Source organism: Lissotriton helveticus, chromosome 3_2 (assembly GCF_964261635.1).
Source record: "Lissotriton helveticus chromosome 3_2, aLisHel1.1, whole genome shotgun sequence".
Lineage (NCBI taxonomy): Eukaryota > Metazoa > Chordata > Amphibia > Caudata > Salamandridae > Lissotriton > Lissotriton helveticus.
Genome location: NC_136062.1, coordinates 75,507,584 through 75,527,893, shown reverse-complemented (window position 1 = coordinate 75,527,893; position 20,310 = coordinate 75,507,584). Strand labels below are relative to the sequence as shown.

General features: G+C 44.8%; 1 protein-coding gene and 1 long non-coding RNA gene across 2 annotated transcripts; both read right to left on the bottom strand.

Moving 5' to 3' along the window:
- Positions 1-239: 239 nt before the first annotated feature.
- RNF26 (ring finger protein 26) lies at positions 240-4,046 on the bottom strand. Its single transcript, XM_078684821.1, has one exon. It carries the CDS (start codon positions 3,529-3,531, stop codon positions 2,080-2,082), a length of 1,452 nt encoding a protein of 483 aa, XP_078540947.1. The 5' UTR covers positions 3,532-4,046; the 3' UTR covers positions 240-2,079.
- Positions 4,047-15,532: 11,486 nt separating this feature from the next.
- Positions 15,533-16,905, bottom strand: LOC144826220 (uncharacterized). The gene is made up of 2 exons (XR_013609715.1): positions 16,066-16,905; positions 15,533-15,709 (listed from the first exon to the last, which is right to left on the bottom strand). It is a non-coding gene; the product is annotated as an uncharacterized LOC144826220 (long non-coding RNA).
- Positions 16,906-20,310: the final 3,405 nt, after the last annotated feature.

The window sequence follows — 20,310 nt, the reverse complement described above, 5'->3', positions numbered from 1 at the left end:
TAACAAATTGACTGACATGTACATATAAAGAAAACTCAAATTAAGCCTGAATGAGAGCAACCAACTAAAGGAAGGGATACACACATCATGGGGCAGCAATTCCATGTTGCACTTTAAAAACTGACTTCATTTGGATTAGCTAATCACCCAAAAAAAGTGAAGACTATTCCTCTACCCTAAATAAGCTAGAGGTAAACTATTATAGTGAACATCGGCATTTAGTCGTAAGGGTCGAGAGGTTAATGAAAAATGTCGTAATTTATGGCAGAATGGTTTATGAAGTGGAGGCAACTGTTGCGCATTACATTTTGCAACTACTATTTCCTTGAAGAAAGCAGCTGTTTTATTAGCAATTGGGCTCAGAGTTGTTCTCACATTAGCACTTTGAGATTTGGTATCCTAGGATCCCCCTCTCTCTGCATACTCATTGTCCTAGAGTCACCCTTGTCAGAAAGAGAGCCACAACCATGTGCCTACATTCCACTCTGCCCCTTACAACATAAATAACTATCCTTAAACTAGGAGGTGTCAATCGTTGGTTCACTATGGCTGATGCGGCTTATGAAAACGATTCCCATTCATACCTGTTATATGACACATTATCTCATTAAGACATCCTGAAAATACTTGAAATTACTGCGGTTCTTACAGACCAATTTTTGGCACTGCTGCGCATGCTACTACCACAAAGAAATAGGCAATCTTGAGCATGGCGACCACTTGTAACCAGAACCCAAGCCATGGTCGTGGCCCATAGCAGAAGAAGCTGCAATCTGCAGCTCAAATTGGTTTAGTTTAGCAAGCCTGCCAGGAAGATTCTGACTATCATTAAAGTGGCACGGGGAACAATGAGCACAATTGAAAAACAACTTTCTTTTAAAGTGCATGTCTTTGAAACCCAAATCATACCAACATCTCTCTCAACATGAACACAAAGGCCACCCTCACATAACTTCCCCGAAAGTCTTCTGTAACAAATACGCACAGTAATGGAATGTGCTGGGATTGCATAGAAAACATGTTAAAATGCTAGTGTCCTCGTGCTAACCTGCAGTGAAAATTCAAGACGTGTTAAACACTGAGCGCATGTGTCGTGCTTTATCCAATCTATAATTCTTTTACAAAACATTGTCAACACTGTTACCCACTGTCAAAATCAAAAAACATTAAACAAATTGACGTGTTATACATTGAGCCACAAAATGAACTACGATAAAACATTTTGCTCATTTTCACAAGCATAATGCCTACTTTAATTGGGAAAGTCCCCACTGTTGGGAGTGAGCACTAAGGTGTGGCAACACGATGTTTAAAAGGAAAAGGGCTGCCTTCAAGAGCACGATGCTGAGTAGGCACCCCTCTGTTCACAAGTGGAACTTCATGAAGACTGCTACTTTCGGCTCACCAATCCTTCCATACAGCTCTTCGGCTGGGGAACGTGGACAGTGCACGTAATAAACCTGAGAGAGTAGGGTAGAACTAAGGGGAAATGGTGTAAGGGGTAACATTCCAACTACTACAACGAAAAAAAAATCCTTGATTAAAAAAATAAAAAAATATTGGAAAGAGAAGAAAAAGAATGGAAGCATTCGTTGGCAAAAATTTGGTGCAGCTACTATCAACTTGAGACTCACTCTCCGTTCTTGTATGGCTACTCAGTGTAATAGAACATCAAACACTTCCGAGAACACACGTAAAATCATTAACAATATTTGGAAAAGCTGATCAGGGCACAAGAGTCATTTAAATAAAAAAACGGTGTTGCTGAATTCCTTGCTGGAGCGAGTATCCAACTCTGGGAATGTAAAATGCATAATTAAAGCAAAGCAGTTTCTGCATCACAGTTCACAACATACATGTTATGGCGCGAAGAATAATTTTCCCTGCATTGGATGGCATAAGTAGAAAATGCCTTCCAGAAACTTAACATTCCTCCACCGCTGTCTTTACATCATTGTTAGGTGCAGTGACTAGTACAAGCCTATGTCAAAAGCCCCAGCTCACATGTACTCCCTGGCTCATATGGTGGCCTTTGAGGCCGGTGTGCAATAATCCACAATAAGTTCTAAAGAGAAGGCTCTATAGATACACGTTTAATGTTTGTAGAATCATTTGCCGGCACAAAGGGCAGTTGCGCTGGTAGATTGGTTGCTGCAATAGGATTTTGGTGCAGTCACAGCACAGACAGAGATGTCGGCATGGAAGCAGCAGAACTGTCTTAGTGTGGTCCTGACAGATGACACACATCTTCCGTTCCTCTTGTTCTTTCAATAGCTTCCATGGGTTATGTGCAGGGTCCAGGTTCTCTTTGACACTGGGGCAATTTGTTGGAGAATTTTCTTGGGATGTTCCAGGTCTCTCTCCAGGTTCCTGGATATTTTGACAGACGGGAGCAGCTGCATCTCTAACGGAAGATGATTGCAGATTGTCCCTGCCTCTTGGACCCACCTGCTGGCCTGGATTCACTGCAACCGGGATCTGGTATCTGTTTTGGACTGCTGGGACCACCTGGTTAGCAGCAGAAATTCCCAGATTGACAGGCGGACCAGTTTGCCTTTCTGGGTTGACTGTACCACGTGCAGCTTGATGGCCTGCATTAGCTGCAGCATTCCAGTTGCCCATTCTGAGAGCTGTTGCTGCTATCCTGTGCCAGATATCTGAGCGGATTATCACTTGAAAGCTTAAGAGAACCATTTGATGCAGGCGCTGAACATTCCTCCAGACCCGCTGCAGAGATGGCAAGGCAGTGAAGTACCTGGATACTAAATCTATGATGCGCCGGGATAAAGCTGGATTCACCACAAGGACACTTACTGTGATAATCAAAAGCAGCAGTATTAGACCATAAAGATTCAACAAAAATATATTTATGAAGATTTTGATTGTGGATATTAGGAATTCAAATGCCAGCTGGCATGGGGTCCAAAAAAGGATGGCCATTGCAATGGCACTGCTTGAAATGTGCGACAGAAATGCTGCAAGAAGTTCCGTGAATCTCAGGAAAGGGCCCATGACGGCGTCCCACAAAGCCAACGTAATGGAGAACAGATTTTGAGTTCCGATCAGGCACATATTGACAAGGCTGTTTATAAAATATGCAACAAGGCTCATAATGATGGTGCACACGTCACACGTATGTCTGAGGACAGATTGTCCAGATAGAATGAGATTCATGACGCCCTTGTGCACAACTTCTTTACTTCGGAGGACAAGGTGAGAGGAAAGATGCCCAATCACTTTGAGACTTTCTAGACTGGCGACAAAGCTCCGAACCATGTTGGCCACAATATGAATAGAACCGACGATGGAGCAGTAGAACATCTCCGTCACATACAAAGCGTAGCAGGTGGCAGTACTCCAGCACTGCAACAAGCCAGTTACCAAAACATTGGGTACGTTCAATACAAACGAGATGGACCAAAAGATGACTCTGAGTAAGGTGGAAACCAACCAGAAGTTCACGTCCAACACAAAGGTCAGAATGTCCACAGCCAGCCCTATGCCCTGTATGAGCAGGAACACCAACTCCATGTCTGGTTCCTACAATGCTTCTCTGCACACGAGGGCTACATCTCTCAGAACGGAACGGATCACATCACTCAGTCTTCTCTTTTTCATATTCGATGATCAACGCGTGCACACCATGGGTAAGAGACGACATGAATCTGCCTACAGGTGTCAGAGTTGTGAGCAAAATGTAATCTCGAGCACTGCTTCATATGTGTAGTTTACATATGCTGGCACAATTCCATTCGCCCGGACTGAGTATTGGGTTCAGATCTGGTGTTACTGGACCAGTTCTAACCGAGCGGCCGAAATTGTAGTCTATGGGGGTCTGGCTGAGGTTCTCTCGAGTCTACGTCGCTTGCCCAGTTTCAACCCCAATAGCTCACCGTTGGTGTTCTGGGCTCAATTTTAACACCCGCGTCTCTTTTTGTTGGTTAAGTCGCTCTGCCACCTGTACGCTATTTATTTAACCTGTCCGTGATTTCAGCATACGCACAGTGTCCGTTATTGAGCTTTTAAAAGATCACATTTGTCGATGTATTCAGTACTTCCGGGGCATACAACAGCCAATCTAGTGGCTGGACATATTATGTGAGTTGTCTCGGGCGGTAGGGATTTGTAATGTGTAAAGTGACTTAGGATTGGGACATTTCTGCTTGTGAGCCAATCCCAATGCGCTGCAGAAAATGCGAAGTGCTAATTGGCTATGGAGTCAGCCCATGTCTTCTGAGGTGCGTGAAGTAAACACGGGGTAGTCGCTGAAAGTGTGCGTTGTTCGTGTGGCAGTGGCAATTTCGAGCAGGTCTGACCCCCATCCCAACCGGGTAGTGAGAATGAGTGATAGTCCTATAACCTGCTAGCTGTTTGTCTTTAGTTGGCAGCCCTAGTCAACTGATAGAGGTAGATCGGCGAAGGGGAGAGGATGTATTTTTACAGCCAGAGCGATCGACCTCGATACGGGGGAAGCGGGTTTGAGTCTCGGCAACGACGCTCAACATCCTGTGATTCTGGGCAAAGCACGTTTCCCCCTGCCGAACTAAAATGAATTTGTCCATCTATAACGAAACTGGGTGCTCATGTAAAGCGCTCTGATACCTGATGTCTCGGGTCTAGTTCGCCATATATAAAACTCTGAAAAGAAGAAAGAAGGGCTGGTAATCTCTTCAACCAATGAGGTCGGATGGCGGATGTTGTGGTCTAGACTGGCCACAGCAATAAAGGGGTTAATAATCACCGTATAGGCGGAGGATGCTCCCCGCCCACTTCTAACGTATCTGCTGTTTGTGGTGTGCTGGCTATTATTGTGCAACAGAGTTGGTACTCACCGAGTGGGGGATGGGGTGTGTGGGAGGAGGGTTGTGTCAGAAACACTGAGACGGCCTCTGCGTGTGTGCGGGGGCACTTCAATTTAGGTGGAGGAGTAGTGCCAGGACGGGTTCGAGTTCAAGCATTGTCTGGACGCTTTACTCTGATAAAGCACTCCTAGCGCCATTACTTATTGTTGCAAAGGAGGCTGAGGACTCTCATAATCCGGCTTTTGACAATCAAGCTTTAGTCAATTTTTTATTTTAATTTTATGTTATTTTATTTAATGCATTTTTATAAAGCGCTGACTTTACCCGAAGGTGTCGGAGCACTGTACAATAGAACCAGTTACGTTACATGAGAGAACTGTTGCAGGAATAAAACAAACAAAAATAGCAGGCCATAGAATCGGAGCGACGCAGGCAAAAGGCACACAATCTCAAGCACAGCATGAACAGATTGTACAAGCAAAAATAAGAATAAATATGACAAATTATACAATGACTAAAGAACTTCCTGGCGAACAATAGCAGGCCATAGAATCAAAACAACGCAGGCAAAAGGAACACAATATCAAACGCAGAAGCACAGGATGTACAAACAAAAATAAAAATATTTGTGACAAATTTACAATGACTAAAGAACTTCCTGGTGGGGTCTGGAAGGAGGGAATTAGTTCTGAAAGTGTCTTTGGTATAAAAGAGATTTGAGGTCCGCTTTGAAGATCTGGATGGAGGTGATGGCACGGAGCGAAGGAGGAAGCGAGTTCCAGATTCTCACCGCATTACCTGAGAACGATTGTGCCAACAATTTTTCTCTTTTGAAGGAGGGGGGTTCAGGAAGGAACTTTTCGCATTCCGAGAAGGTCTTGAGCCTCCAGACAGTTTGAGTTTATTCACCAGATAGCGAGGGGAGGAAGAGTGCAAAGCTTTGTGAGTGATGCACGCTGTTTTGTAGATAGCTATAGCCTCGATGGGAAGCCATCGGAGAGAAGACAGGATAGGAGTGATGTGGTCACTACGTTTGGACCCTGTAATGAAGCGAGCTGCTGAATGGAGGACGGATTTGAGGGGGGAGAGGTGAGATTTTCGAAGGCCAGTCAGAAGAGAATTACAATAATCCAGTCTAGAGAGAACTAGCGATTGGACCAAGGTTTTTAGGTCCTTCTCCGGGAAGAACCGACTAATCCCCCATAAAAGGCGCAGTTGATAACGTGCGCTCTTGGCCATGGAGTTGATGTGTGAGATTAGGTTAAGTCTTTTGTCGAATGACACCTAAGGATTTAGCGCAGTCCACAATGATGGGTTTACTGTTGAGTAGATTCGATTGATCCATCCAGGATTGAACAGGAGGCGGAGAGAGAGAGCTAGATAAGAGGAGGAATTCTGTTTTGGAGGGATTGAGAATGAGTTGGTGAACTAACATCCAGTTGTGAATAGTATTGAGAGTAGAGCTGAGTAGTGAGAGATCATGAGAGGAAGACACCTTGAGGTAGACTTGGGTGTAATCCGCATAGAGATGGTAGAGGATTCCAGATTTGCTTAAAAGGTTCCCTAATGGTTCCAGATAGAGATGGAACAGAGTGGGAGCAAGGATAGAACCTTGAGGGACGCCTTGACCAACCACCAGTAGAGACGAGAGACTGTTTGCAATCTTGATCATTTGGGATCTGTCCGAGAGGAAAGAGGCAAACCATTTGAGTACTGTGCCTTCCACGTCCATTCTCTGTTGAAGAATGTTAAGGAGGGTGTTGCGATTAACAGTGTCAAAAGCTGCAAAGAGGTCAAGAAGAATCAGAAGGCACGATTCCCCCGAGTCTAGAATATGCAGCGCATCATCGCTCACTTGCAGCAGGGTTGTTTCTGTGCTGCAGTTCTAAATAAAGCCCGACTGGAACATGTCGAGGAGATTATTGTCCATAATGTGTTGGGAGAGTTTTTTTGCAACACATTTTTCTGTGATCTTTGAAAGAAAAGGGAGATTGGTGATGGGGCGGACGTTATTGAGGTCATTTGCATCTGCAGAGGTTTTTTTTAGAAGGGGGGTAACCTGTCCTGTTTTGAGGACAATTGGGAGGGGTCCTTGACTGAGGAAGAGATTGACTAGCCTGGTCCAGTAGGAGAGAGTGTTAGTATAGAAATCCTGGGAATGGGGTCGGAGGAATGGTTGGAGGGTTTGGTTTCGCGGATGCATTTGAGGAGATCAACCTCTGAGATGGCGGCAAAGTTCTGCCAAGTGACTACGGATTTTCGCTCCTCGATGGGGGTGGGGTGGTTGACCTGTTCCACCAGAGATTTTACCTTTTGATCGAAGAATATAGCGAACTCATTTGCTTTCTTAGAAGCATCCTCAGGCTTGATGGTTTGGGGAGAACAATTAGGGTTTTTGATGAGGTCGAAAAGTTTTTTGGGTCTGTTTTTAGCTGAATCGAGGAGGGATCTGAAATGTGATGTTTTTTCCTGGAAGATGTGCTTGTGGTATATGGATCTTGCTGAACGTAAAAGAGAGAGGTTGGGGGTGGATGGAGATTGTCTCCAGTGCTTCTCCAAGATTCTAAGGTTTTTCCTTTCGTCATAGAGAGCTTTGTTGAACCAAGGAGCTGATGGGGTGGGTCTTTTCCTTTTGCTTTGGAGTGGAGCAACCTTGTCGATTTCAACTGCAAGGATTGAGAGGCAAAGGGGAGTGAGATCGTTGACATCCGTATTGGGGTCTAGACTAGGAAGAGACTGCATAGCAGAATCACATAGAGTCTCAAGATCAATGTTTTTTGTGTTGCAGAACCACGTAGAGGCTCTTTTGGGTTGGCCAAGAGTTAAAATGTGAGAGAGGTGAAAACAGAAGGGAATGAGGAAATGGTCAGACCAGTCAACACGGATGGGTGAAGCAGTGGTAATCTGGTCTGATTTGGAAATCACCAAGGTCCAGAATTGAGCCCTTGGCATGTGTAATTTCCGAGCAGTGTTGTGCAAGATCGTTAGCTGAGAGAAAGGTTGCAAGCTTGTTGGCAGCCAAGTCTTCCACAGAGCCCCAGTGGAGATTGAAATCGCCTAGGAAGACCCGCTTGTCGCTCTGTGAATATTGGTCACTAATGAAGTCAATGAATTCCTCAATGAAGGAAGAGCAATTACCAGGCGGGTGGTAGATGGTATGGAACCTGAAGGGTGTGCCATGATGAACTTGGAGTTCTAGGGCGAGGCATTCAAAGGTGCGAAAGAGGGTGGTGGCAAGGCTTTGATTTGGAGGGTGTTTCTGAAGATGATCGCGACACCTCCTCCGATCTTGACTGGTCTGTCGTTTCTGAGAATAGAGTAGTCAGTAGGTAACAAAAGATCAAATGAAGTGTGAGAGGAGTCATTAAACCAGGTCTCAGTTAGAAAGAGCATGTCGAGATCGTGGTGAGTGATGGTGTCGGAGATTTCCAGTTTGTGTTTGGTTGCAGATCTGCAGTTATGGAGCATACAGTGTAGCTCTGACGCAACTGTTTTGGTGATGTGAGAGTCTGGACTGAGGAGGGGGATAGGGATTAGATTCTTGAATGAAGGTGCCCCTTGAGGGGGAGGCTGGTAAGTTCTGACAGAAGAGATGGTCTGAATGGCGAATTGAGTAGAGTTGTTAGGAGAGGCGAGTGTAGGGGAATTGACATTGATCATCTTGTAAGTAGCTAATAGGTTGGTAATGTCTGTGGGGGACAGATGGTGGTTGGCTCTATTGGGGCGTAGGAGCAAGGAACTCCTTGGGAGGTTGTTCGGGGAGGGGGATATCTTAGCACATAGGAGTGAAATGGACGCTTCAAGCTGGGAAATAGACGAGATAAGGGAATCAAGTTTAGTTTCCAGCGAGAGGTGTGCTGAGCACGGAGTGAAGGGTGGCTCAATGGTTAAGGGAGAGAGTGGCCTAGGCAAAGGAGGACAGGAGGAAGTGGGGGACCGAGGAGAGTGTTGGGGTGCGAGGGTCGAATTCACGTCCAGTGAAGGATAATAGAGTGGGAGGGAGATAGTGCAGATTCAGAGTAATATGCACAGAACGATCATCGGTTACCAGACAGTACCTTTGTTCAAAATTAATAATTTATTGCCTTGGGCCTTTACTAGAATGGTCAGAATTTTAAAGCCAAAACCGGGACATTTCCCAAAAATAGAAGAAGTACTCTGTAAATCCATATTTGTAAAGCGCAAACTACTCACCCTTACATGTCTCAAGGCATTGGAGACCGTTGTGGAAATTAAGTGAGCTATTGCCCAGTCACATGGTGCTGAGCTGAGCTGCCGCCAGAGTGGGGGATCAAACCGTGATCCCTGTGCTCTGGAGTCAGCTGCCCTGGCCACTGCACCACACCTCTCCACTGGACTACAAATATACTTCAACCCAGTACACAGAATCACAGTGCTCCTCAGCAGAGAATTACAGAAGAGGCAGTAAGATCGTCAAAAATGCAATTTTTAGGCAATAGCATACCTGTTAATGCAATTGCTTTCTTATAACAGCTGTTAACTATCCCTGCTTTGCAAAACATAAAAAGATACTTCCCACCGTTTTCAGCCAACCAGCTCTAAAAACCGAGATATAAGCTTAATTTCCTGAAATTTGCTGGGACAGCTGGCAAAAAACGGGGACGCCTGGTCATCGTAGCCTTCACAAATGTTGAAGACGGGACCAGATTGCTTCTGCACATATGTCCAGTACAGTGGTCGAAGGATGGGGTGGGAGGGAGGAACTGTGGGCTGAGAATCAGAAGGTGGGACTAACCTGAGGATTGGATCAGTGGACAGAGTCAGAGGTGTGGCCAGAAAGAACAAATCATTCTAATATTTAGTATTTGTTTGGCATTTGACTACCTAGTTACAGCGTATTACGTTTTTTAATTCAGCCAGTGGATACACGTTTATTCAAGGTTTAATATGAGTTATTGACATCAAAATACATCCACAAAGTGAAATACGTTTCCAATCACAGAATGTCCCAAATACACTTAAAAGTGGAAGCACAAGCCATCTGTCTCCGAGCCATGCTGTTTCTGTCATCAGCACTTCTCCCATTTTCCACAGAAGCAGTTCAAACATAAATGGCAAAATATCCTAGTTTGCAAATGTTTCCTATATAATTAAGACTCAGATATATTTACCACATATGCGTCATCTGCTGCATAATATGACGATTTTAACTAATAAATTGTAGCTCAAATGGATCAAAAGTTACAAAAAATATGACTTGGGTTTCTGCGAAGAGGACAGCTCTTTGCAAAGGTTGACTGATGCCTTTCTCACTGCTGCATTTGTATGTTACACTGGTAATAAGGCAACATCTTTGCAGACTGTTCGCATGTGTAAACATGTAAAAATAATAAATTATCAGAAAATATACCACATTATGCTGCAGCCTTTCTTTGCTTCATAATTTAGTCAACAGTGTGGCATATTTTGTCCTCTGTTGCTGCATAATTCCAGGGCCCCAAAGCAGGCAGCACATGTTTAATGTGTTTGCGCATAAAGCTGAGAGACCGTGAAGTTTGTGAACTTAGGCCCAAACACAAATGTTTTTGCAGTTGCAAAAGGGGTCAATTGAGCCGCGAAATTGTGCTTGCCTCATGAATATTGATGATGCATGCAATTTGCGACCCCATTGGGCATCGCAATTAGTGTCTGAGACACTGTTGTACATTCAGTTAAGCGAGTTGCAAATTGCTAGTCGCAATTCTGCGCAATTGGAAACTCGCTAAACTGAATGGTCATGCTTCTGGCACCTAGTTTGGTGTGCGTGCAAATCCTGCATTGCCGACCCCTGGTGAGTTGCAGATACGACTGCTTAAACAAGGCAAATGGCGGTACTGATCAGTGAGGCGGACTGGCCTCAAGGACAAGGCTGGCTTTAGTGCAGGTGGATCCCTGTGCAACAATGTTTGTTGGTGCCCTCCATTGACTCGCTCTGCCACCGATTCCCTCACTACCACCCTTGATTTACAGCACCACTGATACCAGTGCAGGGTGTCAGAGCACTTTACATCACACACATTAGACAGAGACAAAAAAGTCATAGGTGTGCAAATCACTGTATAGGAAATGTTACATAAGACAAAGGACTACAAGGTGTAGGAGTCACATGACAACCACACCAGTAGGCAGTATAGTTTAATACTGATTGGTCTGGAGAAACACAAACTTTGAATTTAGAACGTAAAATCGTTGTTAGGGGTTCTCTTTAATAACCAGAATTTATTTCTATCCAAATGAACCCTTTTTGCAACATTGGCATAATCAGACTGGGGAAAAACCATAACACTCTCATTTTACACCTTGCAGTTTGCATGCAGCTCTTAAATGACAGTTAATTGCTCATTGTTCTATGTTAGGATATTGATTTATAAACTGCAAGTAACAAAAGGATGACAAAAGCAGTAATCCACTGACCTAATTTCATTAAGTGTACTTTGTGATCTGCATGGTACATGTTCTTTAAAGCAGGCACATTAACCCTCTGCACTACCTTTCCCCAGTTAAAACTTCCAACTTGACAAAGTTCCATCTCTCTCTAGGAAGAACATTGATCACTGGAGTTATCGTGACATTTTTGTTGCTGAAAATTGCTAGAGGCCAGGAAGGAGGAAGCAAGTGCTTTTAGAAACGCACGGGTCACACAGATCGCACAGCCCTATAGCTGCCCTGCTCAAGGGTCCTGTGACCTCAGTAACAGAGTTACTGTCACTTTAGGGTGTGCGGTTTCATAGGCCTCCCCGCAAGACTGGAGATGAACTTTAGCATGGATTGTGGTGGACAGACCTTCAAGGTTAACCCACACTTGCCACCGCTAGGGTCCACCTGCTAGTGCTAAGACACCAGGGCTTCTGAGGTCTAGCACGGGAATGTGCTCCCTCAGGGGAGTGGTCTGGTCATGATGGCTGAACCTGGTTCCCCAATTCCAAATTCGGCAACTCCAACCGTAGTGCCACATCCTTTACCCCACTCACAGAACATGCCCTATGCATACTACAATGGGAATCAAACATGGGTTTGTATATTGTATAGTCACAGCATATTCATAACACAGTTGCCAAGAAAAAAACACAGTTCCTTTTGAGTGAAGAACTCTTCGTTGAATGGTTCTTCGCACACCAGCCGACACGTGTTTCGTCGTAGACGGAATGTAATTTCCGCGACTCCTCAGGGCTTTCGGATATGAAAGGTATAGTTGAAGGTCGCAAAGCCGGTGATAATTCCGACCCGGCTTCACTCAAGATCGGGTGTCTATGTAGAATGTTCATGTCTGGGACCCCTTGAGTTTCGGGTGTAACAACCTGGTGCTTTTTAGGTTTTGCCTACGCAATGCGTACGAAGTACGCATGCGCTAGCAAAATCTAATGATATCTCGATATCTCTCTATGTGGGGTCGGGTATCCGCCCCCTCCTCCCATTGGCTAGCTCCATAAATGGAGGCTAGCCATTGGGAGCCGGATCTGTCCGTCAAAGGCCGGACCAGATTCGGGGGCGTTCCCGAGAATTTTTCCCTTTCTGCTCACGCTATGTAGACGTGTTCACTCGGTGGGCGGGGCGTTTTTTCGGGCTCGTCGAGGTTTGTTTAGGCCGGCCGAGGAAGTCCAGGTGAGTCTTCCCTTTCCTGTCCCCCCTCCCGCTGTTGGTTCGTTTCCCGCCCCCCGTCAGTGTGTGGCCGTTCCCGCCCCCCTCCCGCTCTCCCGTCAGTGTTTGGCCGTTCCCGCCCGCTCTCCCGTGGCCGTTCCCGCCCCCCTCCCGCTCTCCCGTCAGTGTGTGGCCGTTCCCGCTCTCCCGTGGCCGTTCCCGCCCCCCTCCCGCTCTCCCGTCAGTGTGTGGCCGTTCCCGCTCTCCCGTGGCCGTTCCCGCCCCCCTCCCGCTCTCCCGTCAGTGTGTGGCCGTTCCCGCTCTCCCGTGGCCGTTCCCGCCCCCCTCCCGCTCTCCCGTCAGTGTGTGGCCGTTCCCGCCCCCCTCCCGCTCTCCCGTGGCCGTTCCCGCCCCCCTCCCGCTCTCCCGTCAGTGTGTGGCCGTTTTTTGACTCCCAAACATTTTTATATCTTTATATTCGAAAAATACTGGTTGGCTCATTGCAAAATGATAGTAATTTTGCTTTCCTTACATGCAGCTCCTAATTTAGAAACTGGGCTTGCATGTAAGAAGGACTGGTTGACAGGGCATGGATTGTGCAGCTCTGCCATAATTGCCTACTAAAGTGTCAGGAATACTTCTGGCCATTGAGTATGCATTGACTCTGTTGAGCCTTGCATTGGGTGAATGGAACCGATTGATGTCATAAGCCTTCTGAACTCCAAGCGCTTGGGTTTGTAATCCCTGGAGATATTCTTAAACGATCACTCTGGGGACACGTGGTTGATACAATTTTTATGATATAGTATAGAGTATACATTCAATGCATTACTTGAATATGCATGCCCTGAATAAGCACTGGTGCGCTCTGAAGGGAAATGCAATATCCTTCTTGAACTGGAGCCTCGCGGCTGGATGTGATATCTTGTGATGGTGTGCAGGTCCTATTATGCCCTCCCTGACGTAGCATGCCAGCCAAAAGTGTCTGCCTCCTGTAGTGGGGTGAACTGTGTTTTTGCAAAATATCATTTAAAGTTGCTTGCAGTTGCTGCAGGAACACCTACAAACTAATCCTCCCCCTCGTCCCATCGAAGGCAATGGATTGTGTATTTCTGTATGAATTTACTTCCCTGTTCTTTTTGTATTTGGGTTATTTCTTGACTTTCCCCCTCGTTTTGGGCTCTGGCTGCTTGCCAGGCCCTTCCTCCTTTATGCTCTCCTTAATAGTTGTGAGTCTGCCTCTGGAGTGATTTGACTGCTCCGCCTGTTCTGAGATTGCCTTTTCCGGACCATTGCACCCTTCCTCTCATGGCTTTCAGTCCAGGTGTGGGGTAGAAAGATGAAGGATGTGTCCTGTATTTACTCCAGGTTGAGTCTGCGCTAGAACCTCTCTTTTAATTGCCTTTTCCGGACCATTGCACCCTTCCTCTCATGGCTTTCAGTCCAGGTGTGGGGTAGAAAGATGAAGGATGTGTCCTGTATTTACTCCAGGTTGAGTCTGCGCTAGAACCTCTCTTTTAAATCTGTTTTTTTCTATTTTTCCCACTGTACTCCTTGGCCCAAGCAGCAGTGGTGCGCTTCACTGGTGTGGGAAATCTTATAAATCCAAATTTCCACTTTCTCCTTACTTTAAGAAAAGAAAGACAGGCAGTCCCAAGTTCTGTTTATTCTTGTGACTTTATTCTTTTAATCACTCCTTGTCAGCAAATATGGGCGTATGATTTCCCGACACATTTAGGAAAACATCAAATTTTCCTGTAACGTGCATTGAAACAAAAAAAGTTTCCATATCTGTTCCAAGTACAATTGCCTATTAGGAAACACCTTTACTGAGCTATTAAAAGTATATGCACTGGTTATTTTTTTTTATTTGTTATTGTAAGCATATGGTTGTCACTTTTAGGCTGCAGCGCTATCTTCTTTTTTTGTGGCATGCATTTGTAACAGAAATAATTAATACCTTGCATGGCCATACCTTTTAACTATTGCTTGATATTACTGTGGCTTCGCATAGAGTAAGACCTGCAGTAGAAAGGAGGAGTCCCAGTGCCGCAGGTGGCAAGCCTATGTGACCATCATGGACTAACAGGCTGGTTCTTATTTGTGCTGATACCTGCGGCAATGTGTCTCAGGGTTGGGTATGTGTCGCCCATGAGGTGCAGGTTGAGCCAGTTAGACTGATCCAGTGTAAAGCCATTTAGACAAGATTGTATCTTTCTGTATAGTTTCACTTTTGTATGTGTTCACCATTCTATGCCTTTTTGGCTAGTGTTGTGCTGTCCCTTTAAAATGTTGTTGGATTTGTTCTAGGAATTTCTGTATGTTTGGCATGCACACGCAGACAGGTGTGTTATCCAGTGCTTAGAAGAGGGGGAACCCCAGACTCTTCTTGTTATCATGACTTTGTCGACCAGGGAATTTATGTCCAGATGGGGTCCCAGTTTGATAAACAATTTAGTAATTGTTAGGTGCTACCCAGGTGTGATCCCTCGACTCCATGCACAAGTGTGATTCCGTTTACTAGGTCCGGATGGCTTACAAGTGTAGTGATTTGCCAGGAAGCAAAGAGTGAAGTAGTTGTAATTGTGTAACATATGCCTATAACAAACCTCAACAAGGTACCTAGTGAGTAGACAGCATAGCAGTTTTACTACTGTCTGACAATGGCAGAGACATTTTCTAGTGTGGTATTTTGGGGGTATTTCTGAGTTGTTCTGGTATGCTAGACTCTAAACTGATAGCCGTGGCTGGTGGTTTAGTCTGCTGTCTGACCAGGGGTGGTTTGTGTGTTTTGGATGGAATACTCGCCTGACAGGAGGATTTCTTTGTTGGTGTTTAGTTTCAGAGTTATAAAAAGCTCAAAGTCCCAACTCAGTGGAAAATCACAGATATATCCACTCGAAATGAAAAATCATTAGTGGTAACTATACCGAACCATAGCATGCCCCCAAAGGGCGGGAGAGGTAAAGGTTCAAATTGGGTATCTAAATTTATGTATGAGGATTATGTGCCATCACAATAATATTAACATAACAACAACCACATTAAAGAAAACACATTAAAAAAATCAGTGACGGGACCCCTACTGTAGTCCAATAATTAATGCACATATAATTCATCAATTGGAAAGACAGACGAATTCACAAAAAGTGTTTGGTAAAAAACTGGATATACAATTTTATTCATGCACTCGTTACATAATTCATAATACAAATTACAATATTAAAACATTAATGAACAAATAAAACATTTTGTCAAGAATAAAAAAGAATCAAAGAGTCGACGCGGCGTTTCGGTTTTCTTTTTGAACACCTTCTTCAGGACTGATTCTAGACAGTTAAAAAAACAGAATTACCATCCACTTTAGTTTTGTCACATATATAATTCGTCTGTCGTTTTTTTCTACAATATCATGTTTTCTAAGTGTGCACTATTGCAATTTAATTCATGTCTGATCACTTCCCATATTATACAAACATTTTCATTATTCTCACTATATATCTGAAAGACACAATTTGTACAGTATTTCCATCTTTCCTCTATGGGATCTTGCATTTTTATTCTTATCATCATAAAACATCTTCACCCTGTTCTACTTGTTTACCTCTCTCTGAGCCATATGGCCCATGCTACCAACTTCATTACTACTTTGTTTTTATTAAGGCATCTTGTGCAGCACGCTTACCTTGTTCCAGATGGAGAAAATTATCTCTACTGGATGGTGCTTGTTCAATTTCGTTTTTATGGGTTTTTCTATGATTTCCCCATTCCGAAAATGCTTTGCTGAATGTGCAATTTCTTGTTGTTTCTAAATAGAAAAACAACAACATATCTGATCTAGATCGTATTGGATTTTCTCATGTGAGTATTGCACTCCTTTATTTGTCGACTGAGGGTTGTATAATAACAAACTGGCTATGCGGATCCAGGGTTATCTCAGTGTTTCTCCATCTATTGGGTTCCACCCCAGAGCTTCTATAAATATAGACCACTCTCACCCTGTTTTCGGCATAATTCTTTGACAATAGTTTTTTAATTCCCTCATACCATGCCTATTTACCAAACCACATTGATGCCTCATAATTGATTTTCATTTTATTTATTGTAGGAGTGCAATGACCCTGCTGAGGTCTGCACTTGGTGCAGTGTGTTTTTATGATGGCCAAGGGCATGTCTGTACTTTGTTCGTTAAGAATTCTTGGTCAATGTTGTATTGTTACTTTAATGTATTAGAGCGTGGCAAAGCGAGGCTTAGAATGTTCCTACTTTTCTTCCCACGGGTTCCAGTCCAGGAGATCAGATGCTACCGGTGTCCTGGATGGAAGCTGTGCTGCCTGGCTCTTGCCTGATTCATCCTGTATCTACTCTTTAACAAATCTTTGGTGCCTGCATGCTTGCCCCAAATTCTGTGCCCTGTCCCAGCCTGCTTTTCTGACTTCCTCTGTCCGTTGCTTGAGTCCTGTGAGCCTCCCCTGTCCCTCTTTTCTTTCGCTGATTCCCTCTGACCCTCATTGTTTCACTTGTTCCTGCTTGCTTGTCCCAGATTCCTTGCTCTGTTGCCTGCTTGTGCCTCCGTGTGCCCCTGTTGCCTGCTTGTGCCTCCGTGTGCCCCTGTTGCCTGCTTGTGCCTCCGTTTTCGTGCCCCTGTTGCCTGCTTGTGCCTCCGTGTGCCCCTGTTGCCTGCTTGTGCCCCTGTTGCCTGCTTGTGCCTCCGTGTGCCCCTGTTGCCTGCTTGTGCCTCCGTGTGCCCCTGTTGCCTGCTTGTGCCTCAGTTTTCGTGCCCCTGTCGCCTGCTTGTGCCTCCGTGTGCCCCTGTTGCCTGCTTGTGCCTCCGTGTGCCCCTGTTGCCTGCTTGTGCCTCCGTTTTCGTGCCCCTGTTGCCTGCTTGTGCCTCCGTGTGCCCCTGTTGCCTGCTTGTGCCTCCGTGTGCCCCTTTTGCCTGCTTGTGCTGTGTGGGTGTCTGTGGAAGGCTCTGTGTGGGTGTGTGAAGGGTTCTGTGTGGCTGTGTGTGTGGGGAGCTTTGTGTGGCTGTGTGTGTGGGGGGCTTTGTGTGGCTGTGTGTGTGGGGGGCTCTGTGTGGCTGTGTGTGTGGGGGGCTCTGTGTGGCTGTGTGTGTGGGGGGGCTCTGTGTGGGTGTATGTGTGGGGGGGCTCTGTGTGTGTTTGTGTGTGTCATTTGCGAGAGATAAAGCTAGTGGCATTGTAAATGACAATGCCATTTATTTATGTTAAAAAAAACATAAATAAAAATAATGTCAAGAGCAATGCCAATAGCTCTAACTTTAACAAAGGCAAAACCATTGCATTGTAAATGCTTGTTAGATCTTGCGGTAGCGATCTGCCTCGGTGATAAGATCCTGTGATGTGTGATAGGGATAGAATAGGTCCTCCACGGCGGTCCTTGATAGTGTTGTAAGGATCTGTAGCAGGCTGATTCTTGCTGAGACACGTGGAACGAGTCTGTTCCCGTGTCGTAGAAAGCCCGGGTAGCCGGGACTTGCTATCTCCTCAGCGCTGCAGCTTCAGACGGGTGGGTCGATCGTGTTCCTGGTAGTGGACCCCTATAAACACCTGGATGCGACTCAATTCAAATTTTGCACTGGACAAGAGTAATATGCTGCCTAAAAGAAAACGTAACAACATCCTGGAAAAAGCAAGCACTCAAGAGAATGCAAGGTTAAGTAAAGCACGTGAAACCTTAACACTTTTACACTCATTCAGAAATCAGTGAGTGCTTTTGCATGAAAAGTTGAGGGCATGGCCACAGGGTCCAGAAGGGACTTGTTTCAATGTCCATTGCTTATATTCTTACAAAACATAAGCAGTATGGTTTAAAAAGGCCACATCCCTGAAGACAGAGCCACGGTGCACAATTTGTTTTTCAATCCACCCATCAAGCATGTATTGCACAGGAATATTGCACTTCAGCACGCAGGGAAAACTATGTTGTTGAAAGAAAGACAAGAAAACAAAGGTAGCTCTTCACTGGCAAACTCTGTAAAGTGGCGCCAATGTGTTTGGGTGGGAATAAAATACATCTGGCCACTTTGCGACCGCTCTATCTTGCTTTCTTTAGTTTTTTTTTTACATTTTAACCTTTTATTTCTCTCTGTCCCAAGGCTGCACTTTGGAATAGAAAAATGTACGGAAAATACGACATTTCCAGCAAAAGAGTTTTTATTTTTTGGATCCATTTCACAGGGGAACAAATAAATGAAAGGAGGAAGGAGAGGGTGAGAACCGTTTGTCGAAGTCATGGTTTTCTGTAAGTGAGAAGGAGCTAGACAGAACGACGAGGAAGAAAGAGGGGGGGCAGCTGCCAGTGGCAGAGCAGAAGTGGACACTGTCCTTGTATTCTCTGGGCAAGAAGGAAAAAAACAAGTCCTTTTTCTTCTCCGCACGCCCAACCTCGAACAGCCATGAAGGCCATGGTTATTTTTGCCGTCCTGGGACGCATGTTTAAAATAAAAAAAGTAGGGGAACGGAATCTATTAAATTAAAGAAGTTGGGGCACGCTGTGCCCTGCCGATCCCCCTCCCCCCACTACTACCACTGGTCCAATATTGCGGTGTGACTCTATTCTGCGAAAGAAGCAGCCACACTGATAGTCTAGTGAGCCTGAATGCCAAGAGACAATGTTTACCTGATAAAGAATAAGCCACAATGATCACATCCTTAAACCATTTGCAAGAGTTGATAAGGAGGAGTTGTAACCTATTTTAGGCACTCCAAAATTCACATTCACACTAAGTCAAATGTTCTACAATGAAATCTCTTAAGGTCGATTTTGACAGCTCTTGACAACATCCAATGTGCACAATACCTCATTGAATCAGAATTCAATACTGGTAATTTAATCTCCTGGATCCTATGACATGCAATATTTACCTTAGAATGGACTGAGGATTAATTTTCAACATAATCCTAATCCCCATGCATTAAAGCAGACTTCTCCATTGAGTAGCTTGTGAGCTACTGGTAGCGCTCCGGCTACCTGTAAGTAGCTCTCCTTTGTACAGCCAAGCCTACTAAATTAGAAGCTTTTGCATAGTTGAATTAATAATAAATGTATAACAAAATTGAAAAGTGTATATTTAAGAAGAACATTTGAGCATTTTCAGAACTCACAAGCCAATGTTTGGAGAAAAATGATTGAATTTCGAAAATATATATAAAGGTGATATTTGAGTAACAAATCATGAGGCATTGGAGAGACCTATTAGTAATATTATTACCCTGGTGCTTGAGGCAATGCATCTTTGGCTGCTATGTACAACCTTCATAGAGGCATTCCACATTGACAAAGCATTATTTACATTACTGGTGCACTGAGGTGATCACTGTTAATAATTTTGCATTTGATGGACATTTATATAATCTTGTCTGATGTGGTCACTATTCAAACATGTTGGACCTGGCCCTCTTGGCAGGGTCATCCCTAAACTTTTTGCCTTCCTCCAATACTCTCTCTGACATGTTTTTGTTAGTTTAATGACTCTGGGCACTTTACCACTGCTGACCAGTGCTAAAGTGCATATGCTCTCCCTGTGCAAAAGGTTATGTGATTGATTTCGATGATTGACTCATTGGATTTACTGTCAGTCCCCAGTAAAGTGCACCAGGAGTGCCAGGGCTTGTAAATGCCAATACTGCTAGTGGGCGTGCAGCGCTGGTTGCGCCACCCACAGAAGCAGTCTTTTAAAATGTGTCTAGGGTCTGCCATTGCAGAACCTGTGTGCAGTCTGGTACTGTCATACTGGCCGGGCAAGTGCACACACTTGCCAGCCTCAAAACCTTCCCTTTGCTTCATATTAGTCACCCCTATGGTAGGCCTTAGGGCAGGGTGCATTGTAAGTGTAAGGTAGGACAAGCCCTGATGTGTGTGGCATGTCCTAATAGTGAATTACAGCCAATTTCGTTTTTCACTATTG

Coding starts and splice junctions, on each gene's coding strand:
- RNF26 (XM_078684821.1), bottom strand. CDS start 3,531: ATGGAGTTGGTGTTCCTGCTCATACAGGGCATAGGGCTGGCTGTGGAC.